Source organism: Mauremys mutica, chromosome 1 (assembly GCF_020497125.1).
Source record: "Mauremys mutica isolate MM-2020 ecotype Southern chromosome 1, ASM2049712v1, whole genome shotgun sequence".
Taxonomy (NCBI): Eukaryota; Metazoa; Chordata; order Testudines; family Geoemydidae; genus Mauremys; species Mauremys mutica.
This window is the reverse complement of record NC_059072.1, coordinates 165523299-165545683: the sequence shown is the minus strand read 5'-3', so window position 1 is coordinate 165545683 and position 22385 is coordinate 165523299. Positions and strand designations below refer to the sequence as shown.

Below are 22385 nucleotides of genomic sequence, written 5' to 3'. Positions count from 1 at the left end.
CAAGCACCAAACTAAGAATAATAGTGTGTTTAATATAAAGAACAGTGTAAAAATTAACTTGGTAGATACTGATGCTGAACACAGTTGCAAGGATCCTGCATAAAATGGCAGCCTTAGCCCAGCTCCCCCTCCTTTGCAGCCAGTTAAGGGTTGACAGCAATAGGCTCCAGAGGGAACCTGAGGCAGGAATACAGGCAAGTGCTAGAGAACTGCGAGCAGCAGCAAATGGGAGTAGGAATTCATCCTCTATGCCCGGGCTGGCATGCATAGGGCAGAAGAAAAGTCGGCATTAATTTGATGTCTAAATGTGACAGTGACAGGCACAGTAGAAACACCTTTGATTTTACATCACTGCATACAGAAAATATAACTTTGGTGTATGTCATTGGGGTGGTGTTAGCCGTACCTCTGGACCCACAGCAGTGGGTTCAAGCCTCACGGCAGGACTCACTCTATCCAATACAGTCGAGATACTAGACCTTCAATAATCGTTTGGGTAGAAACTAAAAGTCTCATGGCACTTTTCAGAAAGTGCAGGGTCCTGGCCAGCATTCCTCCTCAGCTAGACAAGGTTCAGTGTTCAAAAGCTGCAGGCAAAACTCTGCCCCAGCAGTTAAGTCATGGCTTTGTAAAGTGCCATGAAATAGCTAAAGTATGAAAGGAGATAAAAGCCAGCTCACAAGCCACCTCTACTCAGCTTCACTTAGGGTTCATTTCAGAATTATATCAGCATGTGCTCTTGTGCTTAACTGTATGGGATCGGATGCTAGGTCAGCAATAGCTTGTGAAAATGATTATTTTACTGTCTTGTTCTGTCTGATGATATAAGCAAATGTCAAAAGAGCGGCTCTTGATCTGAGTTTTGAAGAGCATGGAGCTGTACGCATGAAGCCTCACACTCTCTTTGCCTCTACGCTATAAAGATCTGCGCGCTTTTGAGTATGAATGGGGATTTGCTGGCGGACTTCTGCAAGCTTCTTCAGGTCTGTAAAAAGTGAAAAGTTAAATAGTTTAGACAAACTCCAGCTGATGCTTGGAAAAAAGCATGTGCACCACTTTGTATGCAAAGATCCATGAGAAAGACTGTACAGAGCTGGAGAAACTGAAAAAGGATTAGTGAGATTTTCAAACCTGCACACATTTGTGTGTCCCTGACTTGCGTGCATGAACACAGAGCCTGATGCTTATGCAAGGCAGGAGACTTGTACAAGTCATGTGAAGAGGAACTTGTCTGAATGGGTTTGACCAATCTGGGCCTGTGCATTTCTGTGGCTGGTCAATGGCTAGATCACAAAAACTATTGCCACAAGTGACGTTGTGACCCAAAAATCTCTTGGTGCCAACTGGCAGATGGCACAGGATGCAGACAGTTTCACCGGGTTCCCCGGGATCAGATATATGCAGCATAATTCACTAAGGTTTTCACTCAGAGCCAGTAGCCATCATAACCATTGCAAAAGGCATGGACAGATAATACTTAAGGAGTTGTGTCTATATTAAAAATTATGTTCAGAAGGCAGGTAACCAGGTGGTGGGTAACGGATGCTTGTTCCTCCCGCTGGTGAAGTATGTATTGAGCAACGTATGTCTCACACTGGATGCCTGTTTGCATACTGAGCCAAATGCTAATCAAGAGACTGAAATCTTCAAGGGAGGAAATTTACAAAATAGGTTTGGGGGGGGGGGGGGAAGAGAGTAATCCAGTTTACCAGTAAGGGCAATGGATTGTTCTGATATGTCTGGGGTGCAAACAGACATGCTGGATCCTTCACCGAGGCGGCAAATGGACAGCGTGGTTTGTATCACAAATGGAAGATCACAACCAACCCAGGCTGTAAAAATGCTGGAAGGACTTTGGGTGAGCTTTGCTCTCTCAAAGACAGGAAAGTCTCCAGTTAAGTAAGTCTAGGTTCTAGAATCTGTGTTATGATTTTCTATGCAGCCATTTGTTTCCAATACTTCTAACTTGCTGCCACTTGAATCGCAGTGCTCCACACTATACTTCGTTAAATAAACTTTTTACTTGTTTTCACTATAAACACAAGTGCTGTGGGTTAAGCAGAGCGGTGAGCGGAGGCGTAACTGATAAGTTGGGGTGCACTGCTTCTTTGGAAGTAGCAAAGCTGAATACTGCGAGTGTCCAGTGGAATAGGGCTGGACGCTCCAGGGAGACAGTCAGATGGCCTGAGGGTGCCTATCCCCAACTTGCAGAAAAATAGCAGGGCCTACTTAGGCCTACTGGGGAGTGCTTGTATTGCCTGCCGAGTTGTGGAGCAGGCACAGAGAAGGCTAGGCACCATAGGTGGCGGTCTCGGCAGAGAGGCAAAGGACTGAATGGCTCATGGACACTGAACTCCCTATGCCCCTAGAGGAGAGCCTTCCAGGTCGGTGTGGCAGATCTGCAGGGTCTGGCATTGCTACTACCCATGTTATACTGGTTTCTGTGAATGACTAGAAGCCTTCAGTTTCTGAAGCTGAGGGCTGGCCATGAGGCTCTCTCCTTTCACTAGAATGTCTTTAAAAATAGGAAAATAAAACTTGCCCAGCTTACAGAGGGTTTTGGTCTGCTTAGCCTAGTGGTCCCCAAACTTTTTACCTCATGTCCCCCATGTCCACACACACCCCTGCATTCTGTGGGGCCACTTCTCTGAGTGGGGGGATGCAGACAGGAGTAAGAGGGCTGAGGCTGAAATCCTGGGTGCAGGGTCAGCAGCCGGGGCCAGGAGCTGAGCGGGGTGGCACTCCCTCCCTGCTCCCCATTCCCCCCCTAGGGGGTGCACCCCACAGTTTGGGGACCTGTGGTTTAGCCTCACTGACTCCAGTTTCTTTTTTTCCTCTTTTTTTGGTGGGGAAGAACAAAACAAAACAAAAAACTACTGACTTACCTATATCTGTGTAGATAATGGTTTCCTCAGTGCCAGCTTTGGCTATGACTTCCCCCCTGCAAAATGAAAATATATATTTAGTATTTGTACTGCAGGAGCACCTAAGAGCCCGCCGGGGGCCCAGACCCCATTGTGCTGGGTGTTGTACAAACACAGAACAAAAAGATGGTCCCTGCCCCCACTAATATACAATCTAAGAGTTAATCTAAGCACAAGGTCATGGTCACACCCACAAGTTCTCTTGGGACTGAGGGAGCCTGAAAAGTAGAATGTTTCCCATACCGTACGGCACTTCCAGATTCTAGCATACCACGGGCACTTGGTTTTAACGGAGAAACATGTAAAATGAATCTAAGTAATAAGATTGAGAAATTGAATCAGAAGATTTGTTTAAAAATCAGCGAGCATAATACACACATTGGAAGTCATTCTGGAATTGCACTGCTTTATGAAGATTACACCTCATTAGATTCCCCTCCATAATTGTATCAGCACTTTGATGATTAACACTTGCCCTGAGCAGGTCTCAGCACTCCTGCATTCCTCACTATGTCATTCTGCACCACTACAGTGCCAGAGCAGACAGCAGGTTTTTGATCTCCCTCTCCCAGAAGCCTCCTGGACATGGCACAATACCCTAAGCAATCTCCCACAATCCACCACTTTAAGGAGCTGCAGGATAGGTACTTAGAAGAACATACTATTGCAACAGAGTGAAGTGGATGGATGGATGGATGCATGCATGCGAGTACTGCACCAAACCAGGCCGGCTAGCATGAATGCATTGCACCACTTCAACCTGAAGTAAAAAAGAGTTCACATTTCAAAGGTTCAAGTTCTCTAGTAGACATAAGGCTGCATATAGCTCTTGTTAAGAAGTGATCCTCTGTAGACAAACCAGCACTGAATCTATAAATCTAAAACTACTTTATATGGAGAAAAAATGTCTTTGCTGCACAGGCAAAGTTTATCTGTAGAATCAGTTTAGCATCAGATATTCTCCAGCATACTGCCCATCCTGGAGGATGACTAGCTAGTAAGTCCGTCCCATCTCAGATTCTACTTGTGTGTTATTGCAAGGAATCAGGCAGGCATAGAGGGGTCTATTTTAAAGTCAGGATTAACAAACAAACATTATTGAGCCTACACACTTCTTTTTCACCATCTCTGCTGTTCACTGCAATGGCATTACTCTTTGCTAAGTGAAAGGCACCAACAATCAGATAAACAGGTTTGAGCTTTACACGAGAACTTCGAGTGCAGTTTTCTAACTGATTAGTAACATGAATGGAGTTAATTATTTGGAAGAAAAAAGGTAATTATTGCCTAGAAAGGTTCTTGGTTACATATTTTTCCTGATTTATCCAAAGCTACTCAGGCTCATCGATGAAAATTACTGCTACTCATGGAATACACTCTGACCTATCTGGTCTATGCCCCGCTAATTCTGTCTCAAAGATCAAGTTCGTTTTATTCTTCGATTATGATGCCAAAGCCTGTAAAGCTCTAGTTAAGGAGTTTCTAGCAGACAGCTCCCAAGGTGATTCAGCTTTGCAATTAACCACATAATACACTGACTTTTCTGAATGCTGGTTTGGTTTTTAATACTCTCTCTCATGCAGATAATTCTGGTAAGCGTCATGTAAATGAGTAGATATCTTGTGGAATGTGATGAGAACTCAACTTGAATGTATTGTTTTATCCTTCCCAAGACTATGGTATATACTCAATTGTTTTTTAACTGGATCTTTATGTCTGATCTTTAAACAAAATTAAAAATATCAAGCTAGTTAGAGAGTGGATGATGCAGGGTTCAATACACTGGCATTAGTTTTTAATCCAGGTAAAAAGCTTTCAAAGCGTCAACTTCAACTCCAATTATATTCAGAGGAAAACTTTAAACCCATTTGTTATTTGGATATTGATCATTCACCCAAACCCAGTTTGTTTGGTCCAAGCAGCCCTGATCACATTGCAGTAAAAGGTTTGCTTCCCTTTAGCTTTAAAATATTTCTACCGAGCAGTAATTATTTTTTTTTTAGTCTTTTTGTTGCACTTTAACTGATAGCCAAGTAATATTTTCCCTTTGTTAGAAAGGGGATGCACAAGCCCACAGGAAGTTAAATATTCTTACTTTCCTCATTTAATGGCTTTTTCACAATTCTGCTGGGTATTAGCTTAAGGAACTAAGCTAATGAAAGAAGATTTTCTTAGATGGACACTATAACAACTTGAAATCTAGCCTATTTTTTTTTAAGTGGTGAAGTAATCCCAGTTGCTACACCTACCTCTGAATTCTTCAGACAATTTCTGTGTTTTTTGAACCACATTTTATCTAAGGTTCTGTTTCTTCTTGCTATGTGAAAAACCCACAAAAAGAGCAAAGTGGCTATACATAAGGTGCTGTCAGAAGCATAAGTGAATTGTAAAACTAGAGTAGAGAACTGTATGTCATTTTCAGTTAAAGGAATCTTAGGTGATACTTTTAAGAGTAGGTAGAAACATTTTCAGAGAGAAGTGTGACAGTGTCCCTTAAAGCTTGGTTAGCAGAAAAATTCAATTATTCTTCTCCATTTACCATGGGTTTACTACAGTGCTGTGTCCCCAGGCAACGTAAGATGCTTTCTCGTCCCTAGCAGGAGATGCAGTAGCCACATAGACTTGGTTATCAACCGCTCTGTATTCAAAGAAGGACAAGAAAAAAATTACTGTCCACATCTTTATACACCGCAGATTAGCTGCATTTGAGAAAAACAACAAACAGAAGGGAAGGAAAAATTATGCCAAAGAGGTGATCTGGATTTTCCATCTTGCTGCATTTTAGGAGATTCAAAATAGCCAAAGCCATAAATAATGTGAAGGTCAGCAAGGCAAAAATCCAGAGACTCAGGAAAGGAGAAATCTCTATATGCCAAGTGGACCAGATTTAATGGTCCAAAGCACTTAAGCTCCCATTAATGCCAAGTTAAGTCCTTTGCTCAATAGGGATGACTGGTTGAATCACACTCAGTCTGAATCCCAACCACTGCCTACATTTCAGGATCCAGACAGTAACACAGGAGCAAACATGCCAACTAAGTGACTAAGCAGTGCCGGGATTCAGGAGATCTGGGTTCTGTTCTTGACTTTCACTGACTCAGCATGATCTTGGGAAAAATCACAACGAGCAACTCTTAGAATTAACCCCCTTCTCCCTCTCAGTGCCTCAAGCTACCCCATGTGTGTTACCTCTCTGTGTAAAGCACCCAGAGGTGTACAGATGAAAAGTGCTTTCTCAGAGCTTGGGATCGGAGAAATTGGCACAAAGGTGTTTATATCACGACTGAAGTATTAGAGTTTTCCTATTGATGGTGGGAATTATTTGGTGTTGTGTATGGCCTATAAGATATAAGGGAGTTACATGATTCTTTCTATCCTGACACCAAAGCCCAGTTGTGTATTAAATAATACAGTTTAAAAATAAAATTCTGAGTCAGTTCAACAAGCTAAAATCCCTTTCAGGCGGAGGAAGGAAAGGCTGTTGCTTAGTTCTTACCGTCCTCTTTGCAGCAGTTCCCAGTGGGCTGGTCCAGTTGTCATATTAAAAGCCCCTGGATACACTAGCAGCTGGCAACCTTGGTTAAAAAAGAAATGCCTCGGTATTATAAGATAACAAAAGAAGTTGTCATGGAGGAAGCATGTTATTGCAGTTCAGAGCTGCAGTATCCCTGCACTGCTGAAATACACCCAATCAGGTAAGTTGTGTCAAAGATTGTGGTGGCTTTAGGAGACAGCCAGCACAGGCTACCTGAACACTTTGATCACCACGAAGCTGACTTGTACTTAGCTGTTAAAACTAAGGGGGAGGGATAGCTCAGTGGTTTGAGCATTGGCCTGCTAAACCCAAAGTTGTGAGCTCAATCCTTGAGGGGGGCCATTTGGGGATTTAGTTGGGGATTGGTCCTGCTTCGAGCAGGGGGTTGGACTAGATGATCTCCTGAGGTCCCTTCCAAACTTGGCCCACCCTCCAATAAAAGAGGGCAGCTGGTGTTTAGACACTCAAAAACAATGCTGCTCAGTGCTATATTTACAGGCAGGGATGGATGGTCTGAGCGACAGGCAATCTGGGCTTTAGTCCTAGCTTAGCTAAAGGCTTCCTGCGTGGCCTTGGGCAAGTAAGTTAATGTACAGTTAACCCATCTGTAGACAATACATCCTTTCAGGTGTGTTGTGAGGCTAAATCAAATCAATATTTTGAAAGTATCTGGAGACCCTCAGAGGGAAGGCACTAAGAAACCTGGACTACTAGGGCTGATCCCAGCTGTCATGAGTTGTTAAACCCAGTCCTCTCCTGTATGTAGCACAAGGCCCAACATTCTTCCATCAGCTGCAGTAACCGTGGAGTGATGTATTTTCTCATTTTTAAAATGCTTTGTAGGTCACTGGCCTTTAACTTCTACATTGTCTAAAGTTTGTAAGTTGCATGAGTCTAATTAAGGACAGGACAAGCCATGTGACCGTGGGGAAGCGTAGGAGGTATTGGCTCGTCATAGCTGCCTGGCAGCAGACTTGCTGTCTATCATTCTCCGGGAGCATGCCCCAGATGTTATAACAGATGTGCCTTCCTCCAAGGATAGAATATGGTCATCTTCAGATTTCCTGTACGGGGTCCTCTCAACTAACTCAGTGCCTCCCCTCCCTGGCAACCTCAAGATCCAGGACTATTCCTCTTTATAGTCACCTCTTCATGTGACCTATTTCCTCTACACTCCTTTCAAAAGACAGGCCAGGGAGGAATTAGTCCAGTTCACTGTGACTCAGTGAACTGGTATCTTTCTGTCACAGCTGCCATCTTGTGCTCCAGAATCTAAGTTCTCTTCCCCTTAAGGTTGTGAAGAAAACCTTCACATTGTGCAGCAAATATTATCAGGCGCTTGGACTCTGCAGACAGCCTAAAGCGACAGTCAGGAGACGTGAACTGCCTGATTTATCTCAACGGGTCGATGATTCTGAAACCCAACACTGACATTTTAAAATGGCAACGTTATTAACTATTTCACTGCTCATCAAAGCATGCAACAAGAAAGGGAAGAGAGGCTATGAAGATCTGCATCATCCCTTTTATGTCATGAGTCATGCAATCCTTTCACTCCCCTTCCCCCAATCTGGCTTTTGGAGGGTGGTTTGCAGCATGTGGGGAGGTAAAGTCCTGATTTGCCCTGCTTCCCCTAAGCCAGGAACTTTCCATCCTCCCCAATAGCTGAGTGCCTGGGAATCAATTCTGGCACACAGCAGGGGCAGAAAAACTGCGTGGCTGGGATTAAGGGAACGGGGGGAGAGGGAGGGGAGGAGAAGAAATTCCTTTGAATGTATTTACTTAAAGACATCAGTATCCATAACTGGTTAGAATATGCAAAACCTCCACAAAGGGTATGTATACGCACTTATACCAAGTAAACCACAGGGAATACTTTCGTGCACTGGCTCACAGGAACAGGTGCATGCATCAGTCTTTGATATTCTGATCTAGTCATGTAGGACCAGCACCTCCCTACTGTCTCAATGAGAGGCGCTGCTCCTTTGATTAGCCAAGCAGATAGCTGTATTTTTGGACCAGAAGCTCATGAGCTCTATTCCTGATGCTATCTATGCAGTTTGTGGATAATCATGGGGTCTGACCACATGTATGCAGCTGTGGATTGAAAAGCAAGACGCTCTTTTTCTGAAGCAGTTCTGTATGGATGGGTCACCTCTCAATTAATGGCAAGTCCCTGTTGTACAAAGTCTGGACAAGTTTACTTAGCAACACATCCTCACCTTTCTGTGTGTAGATTTGAGCAAGCTCAGCAAATCGGATGTCATAGCAGATCCCCAGTCCCACTTTACAGTATGCTGTTCCCAAAACAGAAGAGACACAAAGCAGAAGTCACTGTCATGCTGAATGCAGGAAGGGAATCTCAGGTCTCCATCCACCAATCGTGAAAGCTCTTGTACAATACTTTCCACCACAAGAAACAAGCACTGATTTTAGACATGTGCTTTCTTATCTGCAACCACTGTACCTGCAGTGAATTTCAGCAAGTGTTACCCAAGAAACTGCACCACTCTGAGAATTTTCTTTTTTTAAATGTGGATATTGTTAGCTATTCTATGGAGTAGAAAGAGGTCCCTGTCACAACTGCCTTATCAAGCAGCTATATCCTTTAAAAGCTTGTCATGTTATGTCTTTGGTTTTATAGGTATCGTCTCAAAAATTATTGATCAACTTCTCAATGAAGCGCACAGATGGGAAAGAAAAACCACAAACTACATGCACTGAGATAATAACAATTGTTGCTAAGAGATTTCTCCGATACACAACCATTGTGTTGCAAGAAGGAGATGACCACAGCCCAAGGGATATTTGTTAATTTGGCGAGAGCTCAGTTAATAGGACACGGTAATTTTGGTGGGGATTATAGCAAGTGCAAGCGTCACTTACGGGAGCAAGTCGTCTTGGGAGTGGATATAAAAACAAATCACATGGGACATTCTGCTATGTTAGCTGAAAATTTTAAATCTCCACTACCATGCCATCCTCATAGGATATAATTTGTCAGGTCTAGTTCAACACTTTGTTTATTCTTTTCCAAGCCAACTTTCGGGTGTAATGAGGCCCACATAAATGACCTAAATAAAATGATTCCATTGTTCAAACGAATTTTGTAAACTGCCAGCATGTGCTATGGGAATACTGAACCCTCACAAAAAAGCTGCTTCAGTAATTGCTTTTCCCATTCTTTCCATTCTAGTTTGACAGGAAATCTTACAGTAGCCTAGGCACGATCTGTGAACAGGCAACTGGGAATTATGGAACCAGAACTCCAAACCACAAGAGCAATGCCAGGGCGCCACAAAACCAACATCACTCCTGTGAGATACCACTGCTATTTATAAATACAGCTCATGGTATGTGTAACACTCCAAAGCAGGCCCTACAAAAATAGAACTCACCCTTCTGTTCGACTAAAGTATAAGACTTCTAGTTATACAAACTTACAACCACCATCTTTAATGAATGGAACCAACATGATACAGGTCTATCGCTGCCCAGATCATTTTGTTTGGATGTTGCATCTCTTTCCACCACCCTCTGTCTTTGTCTTTTCAAATCATAGATTTGACTATGGGTAAACTTTTCAAGAAGTGTCTGGGAGATTTAGGAGCCACTGACTCCCAATGAGATAGGCTCCTTCACTTGATAACAGGACTTTGGTGCTTTGCACTCTCTAACTTCCTCTGTTTGTCAAATGCGTAGCACGCTTTGTTTTTTCCACCATAGTACTAGTATTTATGTCAGTGTCAAGATGGTGCTTGCTGTCATTTTATTAGGGCCCATTAGAAATGTAACTGATTCTCTTATACTCACGAGTATCAAACATGGAGAAACTGTCCCCTGGGCTCAGAGTTTCTGATTCCTGGAACCGGATTTTCCCAGGAACGTTAATGTCAAATAAATGAATCTGTTTCAAAAATAACCCAAGACACTCCTTACAAATTATTCAGCACAATGATATTAACAAGGATTTCTCCCTACTGTGTATGAGCCTATGTTAAACTTATGGATCCTCTAGCCCAGTCTCTCTCAAACTTTCCAGATGATTGTACCCCTTTCAGGATTCTGATTTCTCTTGTGTACCCCCAAGCTTCACCTCCCTTAAAATCTACTTGCTTATAAAGGTGTCATAGCACTCTATTACTGAAAAAATGCTTATTTTCTCATGTTTACCATATAATTATAAAATAAATCAATTGGAATATAAATATTGTACTTACATTTCAGCATATAGTATATAGAGCAGTATAAACAAGTCATTGTATGAAATTTTAGTTTGTACTGACTTCGCTAGTGCTTTTTAGGTAGCCTGTTGTAAAACTAGGCAAATATCTAGAGGAGTTGAAGTACCCCCTGGAAGACCCCTGCGTACCTCCTTTTATTATCTTAGACCAGTGCCTTATCAGAATCACAATCAAATATTCTTTTAGACGTGATTAGTATTTGGGGACTGTGGCAAGATTTTTTAGCTCAAAAGTCTGTCCTGGATTTGTGTACAAGTTGCCTAAACTATTTGAAAAAATATCTGTGCCTTTTAAATAATGTGCACCAGTTAATCCATATGCCCATTTTTTATACTGCTTACTAGATAAAATGAAAAGTCTTTGGTGTGATGCAGTAATAGAAAGTATGTAAAACTAGCTAAAGACATAACGAATAATAAAGAACTCCTATTGGGGCTCTCGAACTTGTTCATGAAAAGAGTCATTCAGAAATAGCAAGAGGATTTTATATACTCTGTTCATCATAGAAATGTAGGGCTAGAAAGGACAACAGGCCATCTAGTCCATCCCTCCATGCTGAGGCAGGATTAATTATACCTAGGCCAGGGGTTCTCAAACTTCATTGCACCACGACCCCCTTCTCAGAACAAAAATTACTACATGACCCCAGGAGCCCCACTGCCATGGGTGGGGAGGGAGCCTGAGCCCCACCGCTCCAGACACGGGGGCCAAAGCTGAAGCTCAAGGGCTCCAGCCCCAGGCCGAGGGCCTGCAACCTGAGCTCCACCACCCAGGGCGGGAGCCATCAGGCTTTGGCTTTGGCCCTGGACAGGGGGACTCAGGCTTCAGCCCCGGATCCCAGCAAGTCTAAGCCAGTCCTGGCAACCTCATTCAAAGGCGGTCGGGACCCACTTTGGGGTCCCGACCGACAGTTTGAGAACCGCTGACCTAGGCCATCCCTGACAAGTGTATGTCTAACTTATTCTTAAAAATCTTCAAAGATGGGGATTCCATAACCTCCCTAGGCAACTTGTTCCTCTATTTAACTATCCTTACTAGTTTCTGTCCTCACTCATTTATACTAGATTAGATTAGATGAGCTACCTTCCAAAGGAATATGTACATATTAAGGGACACTTAAATTACCCCAACATTGAAGTTGTAAGTAAAATCTGAGACCTTAGTTCAAAGATAATTATCTTTCTGATAACATGGTCTTAACCCCAATCCTGCAAAACTTACCCAGGCAAGTAACTTTCCACAGTCAAGAAGTTCCACCAAAAACTCATTCTGACTAGTCATATGCACAAGTGATTGCAGGACTGGGGATTTTGCCTCAAAAAGCTTAAACCGGCTCTGCTTCTACCTAGCAAAAGTGGGGTTGGTCCAACCTTGAGATGGGCCTCGGTGCTATGTTACATAAATATTAAATAATAATAAAATAATGGCCCAGTACAAGCCTCTTGTTATTCACTATTCATAAGAAAATAATATTCTTCACACAAGTGTTTGGTCAACCGGTGTTTTTCAGACAAACATGTGTATTCTCATGGGAGCTGGGGTGTTTGTGTGCAAGCAAGGGGATCTATTATTTGCTATTGTCCTGTATAGAAAGTTTCTACCATCCAATCAGGGAGCAGACAATACACAAGTATGACTTGAGTGACCCATCGCTCACCACAGACAGCAGAGAGTGGAAGCAAACAGCTTGTGAACAACCCAGCAGATCAAATTTGTTGACAAACTCTTTGTAATTGTTCACCAAATAGTGAATAAGAACATAAAAATCCAAACTTCTATGAACACAAAAAAGCTAAATTAATCCAAAAAGTTATTTATAACAAATTGTTATAGTAACAGCAAAAATAGTAACAACATGGGTTTGTAGACAGAGCGATGGAATGAGAGGCAGGAGACATAGGGTAAAATCCTGACCCAACTGAAATCAATGGAAATTTTGCCATTGACTTCAGTGTGAACCCCAGTTCTAACACTGATTTGCCATGGCACACTGGACAAGCTAATTAACCTTTCTGCCCCTCACCTACCTCATCTGCCCCTCCCCTTTAAAGTTCTTTTCGATTCTACATTATATATAACAACGAAACTATAGCACAACATATTCTCATAACTACCACCTCTTTTGTTCCTCATATTCAATTTTGAAGTCTGTGGATGTTGGGTTCCTATTAGAAACCTAGATGTAGACTTAAAAAGAAAGCAGCTATCACTTCTGCACAACACAGCCAAATATCAGTCACACCCACATCAAGAGAAATCCACTGATAACAAAATGACTATCTTTTCTCACCTTTCTGTGCTTAGCCAACATAGCACCATCAGGTCCAAAAACAGTACATGTGTTATACAACTTCCCAGCATCCTCCTCTGGAATGGATCCTTTATTAGGAAGAGAAGACAGATTTCCAACAATTACATATAGTGATGATCCAGCTACATAAATAAGGAAACAATGCTTGTGCTGCTCTCAAACTAAGACCTGGATTCAAACTCAGAAGACAAACACTAACAAAAAAGCTACCTCCAATGAGATAGATGCCACACTCTTTTGCAACTTCTGAGAGCTTCTGTGTGGATTCTCCAGGGATTTTCTCTGCATATTCACAAAAATATTTAGTACCATAGGGAGAGTTAAAGCATTCCTAGAAGTGGAAAACAAAGAAACAAAATTAAAATCTGAAAGCACCACTGGAAGGCGTGGCCTTTGAAACCTCTCTATCTAGGTACCTAAATGGCCCTCATCAACATAATAGCTGAGAACCTACGAGGTTACTCATAAGCTAATAGACAGGCCAGAGGAAGACTAACAATTGGCACCAACTCTGATAGTCGTTTAATGTGAACAATTTTGCACTGGAAACTGAGGAGATACCACCCGCTCATTTAACAAAGGCCAAACAGATGGTAACAATTTCTGCTTATTTATCAATCTGGTAACAATTTGAATCAGCAACCTTGAGTTGAAATATCCATCTCCTGTTACTCTGAGCTATCTGGTCCCCCCAAAGGCTGGTTTGAAAAGTTATGGTTGAAGACCCCATCAGCACTGTGGAATTCGTGGCTATGCATAGCCCATGATCTAAAGAGTGCTTTTTCAAACACAAGTTATTTTCTAAGGTGTTTTTCCTTCCTCTAGGCCTTCCAAAGCAATCTGTTAAATATTATTTGCTCAGCAAGCTGTGTCTTCCATCCCTAATCCATCGCTAAGATTTACTGTCAGCCAGAGAGAGGGGTATATACCCTTTGGTTAGCTGAATCAAGTTTCTGCTCTCCTTTGACTTCCAATGACTGGAATAATAATAATAATAATTGGAGATATACCAATCTCCTAGAACTGGAAGGGACCTTGAAAGGTCATTGAGTCCAGCCCCCTGCCTTCACTAGCAAGACTGATTTTGCCCCAGATCCCTAAGTGGCCCCCTCAAGGATTGAACTCACAACCCTGGGTTTAGCAGGCCAATGCTCAAACCACTGAGCTGTCCCTCCCCGCAACTGAAACTAGAAAAATTCAAATTGGAAACAAGTACAAATTCTTAACACTTAGAGTAAATTCATCACTGGGAAAGCTTCCCAAGGATTGTGCTAGATTCTCCAGCACTTGAGTTCCTCAAGTAAAGATTGGAACGTCATTCTAAAATTTTGTCACATATATGAATGCTGAAGTCATCAGCTTAGAAAATCCACACATTACGTAGCTTGAGGCAGGAATCACTGTGTGAAGTTCTATGTCTATGTTGATGGTCAGACTAGATGAAGATAATGGTCTCTTTTGGCCTTAACAATCTGTGATTCTAAAGACTAACTTTTTAAAAAAAAAGTTGAGAACAATTCAAATGTTTGTCCATGCTCCACTCCTGATCGGTGTTTTCCAAATTGGGTGACTAGATGATCACAGTGGTCACTTCCAGCCTTATAACCAATGAGTCAACACTGGACTAATTGTTATACAACCCAACCCCTTTTTTCCTCACTGCGGACTCCTCCTTGGATAGCAGATCTTTTCTATTATATTAATATCATCAACCCATCTAGTGCTACTAGGGCAACAAGAATCAAAGCACCAGCATGATGAGCTGAGTGTAACAGGAACTACATACCAATCAGAATGGGAAAAGTTATACCAGGGACTATGGCACAGGTTTATGGAGTTAAACAATAAATCAATGCTGTAACAAAATTGCAGCTGTATTTAATTTTTTAATATTTATTTATAAATATTATTACTTGATTTTGGCCTTGACATTTCTCTGTTCAGGACTGAAAGGGAAAAAAGTTAACAAGTAGTAAATGTGTAATGAGAACAGTGTCCCTCTCCCCACAAAGTCAAACGTATGCCATGTGGCAAACACCCCAATGCAGCACTAAAGTCCACTAGAAGGGGTGTAGGACTAATGAAAGTGGTCTGTGTGTGTAAGCACGAGCCTGGGAGTCAGCCATCAGTTCCCTGCCCAGCTCTGCACAGAATTACTATGTGAACTTGAGACAGTCCTCTCTGTGTACCAGTTTCCCCACCTGTTTAAACAAACAAACAGGGTGGAATAATACATCTTGCCTACTTCCCAGCGGTACTGTGAGGCTTAATTCACTTACATTAGTACAGTGCTTTGAGCTTGTCAGTCACAACCGATGAGCAATTAAGACCAGGTCTACACTACAGATCTATATCGGTATAACTATATTGCTCAGGACTGTAAAAAATCCACACACTTGAGCAACATAGTGATATTGACCTAACCCCCGCATATAGACACCGGTATGTGGACAGCAGAGCTTCTCCCATCGACACAGCTACTGCCTTTCGGGGAGGTGGATTAACTACGTCGATAGAAGATGCTCTCCCGTCGACATAGTAGCATTTTCACATATAGTGCTATAGCAGTTCAGCTGCACCAATGTAGCTACACTGCTATAGCGCTGTACGGGAAGACAAGCCCACAGAGAGCTATGCTCTCTTACATATTCATTTTAAAAAAGTTCATCTGGTGGTCTTGGCATTTGCACATATGTAGGAGGCCAAATACAGCAAAATCAAAGGTCATATTTGTTATGAGAGAGCTGCTTTGGCACAACTGAGCAGGGAAGTTTGCCTGTAACACTTACTCTCCCAATAATTAAAAAGTTAGATTTAGAGTCCACTCTGCCAAGAACTTTGTACTGTTGACTCATGCATTGCACAGCAGAGGATTAACAAATAGGCCTTGTAAGAGAAAAAAGCTCATAGATGCATTAGAAAAGTCACCTCTGCAAGTGCAGTCACTTAGGCTATATCCATACTACAGCCTACGTGGGCATAACTTATGTCGATCAGGGGTGTGAATAAACCACCCCCCGAGCAACATAAGTTACACTGATGTAAACGTTTGTGTGAACAGTGCTGTCAGTAGGAGAGCTTCTCCTACTGACATAGCTTCTGCCGCTCAAAGGGATGGGTTTTTTTATGCCAACAGAAGAGTTCTCCCCCATCAGCTCCGAGCATCTTCACCAGACATGCTGCAGCGGCGCAGCTGTACACATACAGCGCTGTACATATAGACATGGCCTTAGGAGGAGAACAAAAGAAGGCAAAAGAACAGGTAAGAAGATACAAATTAGAAAGATCAGAAGCCATTAGATCAATAAGAAAAAAAAAGTTCAAGAATAGGAAGGTGAAATATCTGGATCAGAACACATTTCACTAGCTGGATGCAAGTCTCAAAACCTATTTTCAACTGTATATTCTTCCTGGGAGCAAACACAGCTTTCATGTTTTAAAAGGCATTTTTTGTACAAATGTTAGGGCCAGGAAATTCTGCAATTAAGGAGCCACAGGAAAGATCTGAATCCATTTGGTTTCACTTCTTCATTCTGAGCGTGCACCAGCAGAAGTAGCAGAGTGACAAAAAGAAAAACAGAAAAGAAAAAGGACAATAAGGCCCAGGTTCTCATCTTGACTACACCATTATCCATCCATAGTAAACTGATTTAATGGAGTCACTCTGGATTTAAATCAGTTTAACAGAGATCAGAATCTGGCCCCATGTAAAGAAGACCTGCTAGTTCCAGCCAACTCTCGTTGTACGCTTAAGTTTCTTACAAGTGACATTAACCCCTAACAAGGCTCATTATTATTTAACTCTATTATGTCAGAGAACCTTAGCATACCAGGAATGAGACAGAAATTAGTACTTGACCAATACAAGGCTATGTTTACACTTAAGCCGCTGCAGCTGCACCACTATAGTGCTTAAGTGTGGACACTACAGTGACAGGAGGGGTTCTCCTATTGCTGAAGTTAATCCATCTCCCCGAGAGGCTGCAGCTACAATGATGGGAGAATTCTTCTGTCTACACTGGGGATTAGGTCACCTTAACTACGTTGCTCAAGGGGGCGGATTTTTCACACCCCATAGCAACATAGCTGGGTGCAGGGTTGGCCCAAGAAAACAGATTTCTGTGGGTGTGTGCCGCATAGTAGTTTGAGGAGATTTGGTCAATACTCACAGGCAGAGCCACAACTTTTGCTCCTTGTGCTGTTGCTTTTCTTATCAATCCACAAGCTTTGTTCAGATTATCTGATTTGACAGCAGATACATGAAGCTGGATTAGCGCTAGACGGAAGTCTAAAGACAGAGAAGACAAATAATTAGTCAATGCAGCTTTGCTAAAACACTTCTAAATTAGAGCTTTTTAAAAGGAGTTGAACAAATAATAAAATTTGCACGCATACTTATATATGTACTTAATTACTACACATACCATTTCCAAATAAGTGCAGGGAGGATCCTGCAGCTGCCTCTGGAGAACCACTGTACCAAGAGGAGTACATGCATGTGAGTGATAGCCAGCTCTTCCAATAGGTAGGAGCTGCACAGCACCAAGACTTCTGTCAGTTTAACAATCATAAACTCAAATGCTAATTCAAAGTGGGCAGACCTGTAGGAAAGAAACCCACTCAACACTGTACCACTCTCTGTCCAAGTTCTCAAGCAAAATCCTATATAAGGAATGGGGAGCTTTTAAGTGCATGAGTCCAAAAACGACAGTTTAATAGTGTTTGCAGTGTTGCTATAGCTGTGTCAGTCCCAGGATGAGAGAGACAAGGTGGGTGAGGAAATATCTTTTATTGGACCAACTTCTGCTGGTGAAAGAGACAAGCTTTTAAGCTCCACAGAGCTCTTCTTCAGGTACAGTAAAGTTACACATATCGCAATAAATCATTCATAATGAAGTGGGCAATTGTTTCTTGCAACATGTGTTAACTCCTCATGCGTAACAATCTGTAACAAGCTCTGACACACGGAGTACCTTTCCCAGACCTGAAGAAAAGCTCAGTGGAGTCTGAAACCTTGTCTCTCTCACCAATAGAAGTTGGTCCAATAAAAGATATTACCTCACCTGCCTTGTCTATTTCAATTTAACAGTGGCCAGACACCAATCCTAATGGTGTTTTTCTTGTCTTTTCTATCCATTTCACAACCATTGGTCTCTTCTGAGTCTGCTTCTTCCCCCTCAACCTACCTCCTACCTTCTCTGAATTACCTTTTGGGAACACGTCAGCTAAACTCGCATTGCATACCACAGGACAGTGATAGTGAACCATTATTTTGGGCTAAACACAAAGTCTTACACAAAATTAATGGCTCTCTTTCCCCCCTCTCATCCCTGGCAAAATGAATGCAAAAACATATCTAACAGTAAAGATAACACATTTACAATTCAGTTATACCCCTATCAAGACAGATTGACCCAGGAGTTACACAGCAATGTCAGTTTGTATAGTGGGCAAGCAGAACTGTGCTTGTTTGAACTTCTACTACATGCTACCTTGGCAGAGTTCTCTGAATTATGTGGGCTAGACGACTTTATTTACTGTGCTTTTTTCTAGTCCAGCAGACACTCCGCAAAGCCAGTCCTTAATCACGTGTTATGCAGAGTTCATTAGCTTCCTTTAGAACTCCTTCTACCATTAGCTTGAGTGTCAGAACAACCCAGGCTTCAGAAAAACGTTTGTCCAGCCTACCAACAATAAAAATGCCCACAAACATTGCAAGGAAACAGACCAGAACCAGGAGAAGAAAAATACCCCCTCCATAGTGGAAAAATGTCCCCGACCTCCTCCATTGTGGGAGATAAGTACAGGGTCAGGAAAGAGCAAAGATAAACCTCACTTCACAAAGGTGAGAGAGAGAGCAAAAACTGGTCCCAGAGAAGAGAGGACTGGGCCAAGAAGAGTCAGGCCTGGTCTACACCTAAAACTTAGGTCACCCTAGCTACGTTGCTCAGAAATGTGAAAAATTCACACCCCTGAAAGACACAGTTACGCTGATCTGAGCCCTGGTATAAATACTGGCCTGGTCTACACCTAAAACTTAGGCTGACCTAGCTAAAACACTCTGGCCCCTGCGCCACATAGGCCATGTCTACACGAGCGCTTATGTCAGCAAAACTTTTGTCGCTCAGGGGTGAAAAACACCCCCATGAGTGACATAAGTTTTGCCAGAATAAGCACATGTGTGCACAGTGCTATGTCGGCAGGAGACACTCTCGTTGAGCTCGTGTTATGTCATGTCTCTCTCATCAGCATAACATGGCTACTTAAGCGCTCTTACCACGGCACAGCTATATCGGTACCACTGTAAGCTTGTAAGTGTAGAGATGGCCTTACTTAGAATCATAGAATATCAGGGTTGGAAGGGACCTCAGGAGGTATCTAGTCCAAACCCCTGCTCAAAGCAGGACCAATCCCCAACTAAATCTTAGGTCAAACAAATCACCACTGTAGATGCAGCGAGGTTGACCAAGAACTCTTCCATTGACCTAGTTGCTGTCTCTTGGAGAGGGGGATTTGTTACCGCAATGGAAAAACCTCTTTTGTTGCTATAGTAAGTGTCTATGCTACCGTGGCAGAGCTCAGGCAGTGCTGCCGCTGAAGCACTTGTAGTATAGACATACCCACTCATTGACTTCACTACCAGTTCTTGAGGGGGTGGATTTACTACAGCAACAGAAAAACCCTGTCATTGCAGAAAGTGTCTATGCTACCATGGCAGAGCTGCAGCTGTGCTGCTTGTAATGTAACATATTTTCAGTCAAAGACCTTCTTCCACCTTTAGTCACCCATTAGTAGCCGAGCTCATGAGTGCTAAAGGTCAAGCAAATGATAAAATCCTCACAATGCCACAGTCACACTGGAGACTGTTTTAATATTTGGTTTACTAAGTAAATAAAACTTCACTGAAATTTTAAACAGACATGAAAGCATCCAATCTCAGAGTCTGTTTAACAATGGCAAGAATTTGTGGTGTTCTAAACTCTCCCTTCCTCTGAAAACTCAGAGAACAATTTTAGAAAATTTGCTCACTGAAATAAAAACAGACTTTATACCTGAACATAATCTCAATTATTCAGACAGAATAACAGAGAGAGCAAGAGCACGCAAGAGAGAGTGCGCACAGTGCAGAATTGAATAGCCTGGCATGGTGTTTAAATGCCAAACTGTGAAACAGGGATAATAAAGCTTACCCACATCACTAAGAGTTATGAGACTTAATAAATTAATGTTCTTAAGCATACTAAGATCTTTAGATGGTAAACTAATAGAAGGACAGAGAATTATATTAATTTTCTAGGTCTGCTTTTAGTATGTCCTGGCATTTACAGAAAATACACCGCAAGAAATCATTAGGGATGGATTCAGGTCTCCAGGCACGCAGACTGCTCAGCGGATGGCAAAAGCCAACACTACTTCATCTTTGCATCACTACAAAGCATCCTTGAGCTTTATGAAAGATCAGAAGCTAAACAAATTTGAGATCAAGTCTTTGAAAACACATCATGTTCAGAACTACCAATATAGCGCTCAATAACCTTCTACCGCTGTTGCTAAGTGCAGAATGCACAAGCCTGCTTAATCCTGTGTGCCTTTAATATTTCACAAACCTTAGTTTAACAGTCTGTGAAATGGTTTGAAGGCTTAAAATTATCAACATCTAACACACCTGATCAGATTATCAGACGATCTAGGTCGGGAACCTGCCTTTCGCAGCATCCAACATCCCATACAACTGAAAGTAAAGTATAAGAACTTGGTGTGAAAGGAAGAGAACACAGTAAGATTCAGGTAGACTATAGACTCACAGACCCATTTTCCCCTTCCCACCACGTAGTTGACTGTGGTCTACCAGGGGAGAGGAGAGGAAAAAGTACCAAAGGTGGCAGGCTGGAGACAGAGGGGGCAGGTGCTGGAGTAGGAAAACAGGAGCCACATGGCCGGGGAGGAAGGAGGAGAAAGAAGGTTGGGGGCAGCAGGCTGGGGGGGGGGGGAAGTGCCATGGGGAAAGCAGGAAGCCAGGAGCCCCCAGGGGGAAGGAGGTTGGGGGGCAGCAGGCAGAGGGGGGAGGTGCTATGGGGGGAGCAGGGAGCCCCATGGGGGGAAGGAGGCTGGGGGGCAGCAGGCAGAGGGGGGAGGTGCTGTGGGGGGAGCAGGGAGCCCCACGGGGGGCAGGAGCCAGGGGGCAGCAGGCAGAGGGGCTGTGGGGGGAGCAGGGAGCCCCACGGGGGGCAGGAGCCAGGGGGCAGCAGGCAGAGGGGGAGGTGCGGTGGGGGGAGCAGGGAGCCCCATGGGGGGCAGGAGCCAGGGGGCAGCAGGCAGAGGGGCTGGGGGGGGAGCAGGGAGCCCCATGGGGGGCAGGAGCCAGGGGGCAGCAGGCAGAGGGGCTGTGGGGGGAGCAGGGAGCCCCATGGGGGGCAGGAGCCAGGGGGCAGCAGGCAGAGGGGCTGTGGGGGGAGCAGGGAGCCCCATGGGGGGCAGGAGCCAGGGGGCAGCAGGCAGATTTACATGTACCCCCCTCCAGCGGCAGCCCAGCCCGCGGGGCGGGGGGCGGGGAAGGGCAGTGGCTATTACAGGCTCACGCTGGAAGCCCCCGGACACCTCCGGGGTGGGAGTTGCTCTGGGAGACCCCCTCTCCCCGCGCACGCGCACTCCGGCGCGGCGCGGCGCGGCGCAGCCCGCCCCCAGGCCGCACGAGGCAGAGTCACTCACTGGCCATGGCTGCTCGCGCCGGCAGCATCTCAGCCCCCGGCCAACGCGGCCTCAGCGGACAGACCCACGGGGGGAGGGCAGGGCGCATGCGCAATGGAAGCGACCGCACATGGGCCTGCTGGGAATTGTAGTTCTGTTGAGCGCAGCCACGTGCTCTGCTCTGGACAGGAGAAGTTGCGGGCAAAGAAGCGGGGTGTGAGGCTGCCCTGTTCTGTGCGCCTCATGGGGCTGGGGAGTTAGGGCAGGGCAGGGCACCTGTGAGCGCAGGCACATCCTTCCGCGAGGGCAAGGACAAGAGCAGCATGCTCTCCCCCAACACACTGACCTCCTGGAAGCTACCTCACTTCACACCCCTAACCTGCAGCCAGCCTGGACTGCTGCCTATTCCCACCTTCAAATATGAAATCAACCACATGGGAAGTAGCCATAGAAGAGGCACTGTAGAGTAACAAGCACTTTGAAATGTTCCAGACAGAGTGTAGAGAACTATCCCTGGCCATTTGGGACTCTAAGGCAGAGAGAGATTAGTTCAGGCCCTCATAGCACTGCTATGATAGAGCCAAGCACGGGTAGGGTGACTAGCAGTCCTGATAAAATCGGGACTGTCCCGCTATTAAGCAGTTTGTCCTGCATCCTGACCGAAGCATGGTCAGGATGCCATT

General features: G+C 43.9%; 1 protein-coding gene across 4 annotated transcripts; it reads right to left on the bottom strand.

Moving 5' to 3' along the window:
* Positions 1–12: 12 nt before the first annotated feature.
* Positions 13–21838, bottom strand: NIT2 (nitrilase family member 2). 4 transcript variants are annotated; one of them, XM_045001752.1, is made up of 12 exons: positions 21586–21673; positions 20681–20746; positions 17439–17488; positions 17184–17302; positions 13225–13345; positions 12994–13082; positions 10273–10366; positions 8682–8756; positions 6421–6499; positions 5464–5562; positions 2886–2941; positions 13–985 (listed from the first exon to the last, which is right to left on the bottom strand). In XM_045001752.1, the coding sequence occupies exons 2-12, from the start codon at positions 20740–20742 to the stop codon at positions 894–896; spliced, it is 936 nt and encodes a 311-aa protein (XP_044857687.1). In that variant the 5' UTR covers positions 20743–20746; positions 21586–21673; the 3' UTR covers positions 13–893. The 4 variants fall into 4 exon arrangements, with proteins under 4 accessions (XP_044857687.1, XP_044857688.1, XP_044857689.1 ...); XM_045001753.1 differs by having other exon boundaries at positions 21594–21637; XM_045001754.1 differs by lacking the exons at positions 17439–17488; positions 20681–20746; positions 21586–21673 and adding an exon at positions 21724–21838.
* Positions 21839–22385: the final 547 nt, after the last annotated feature.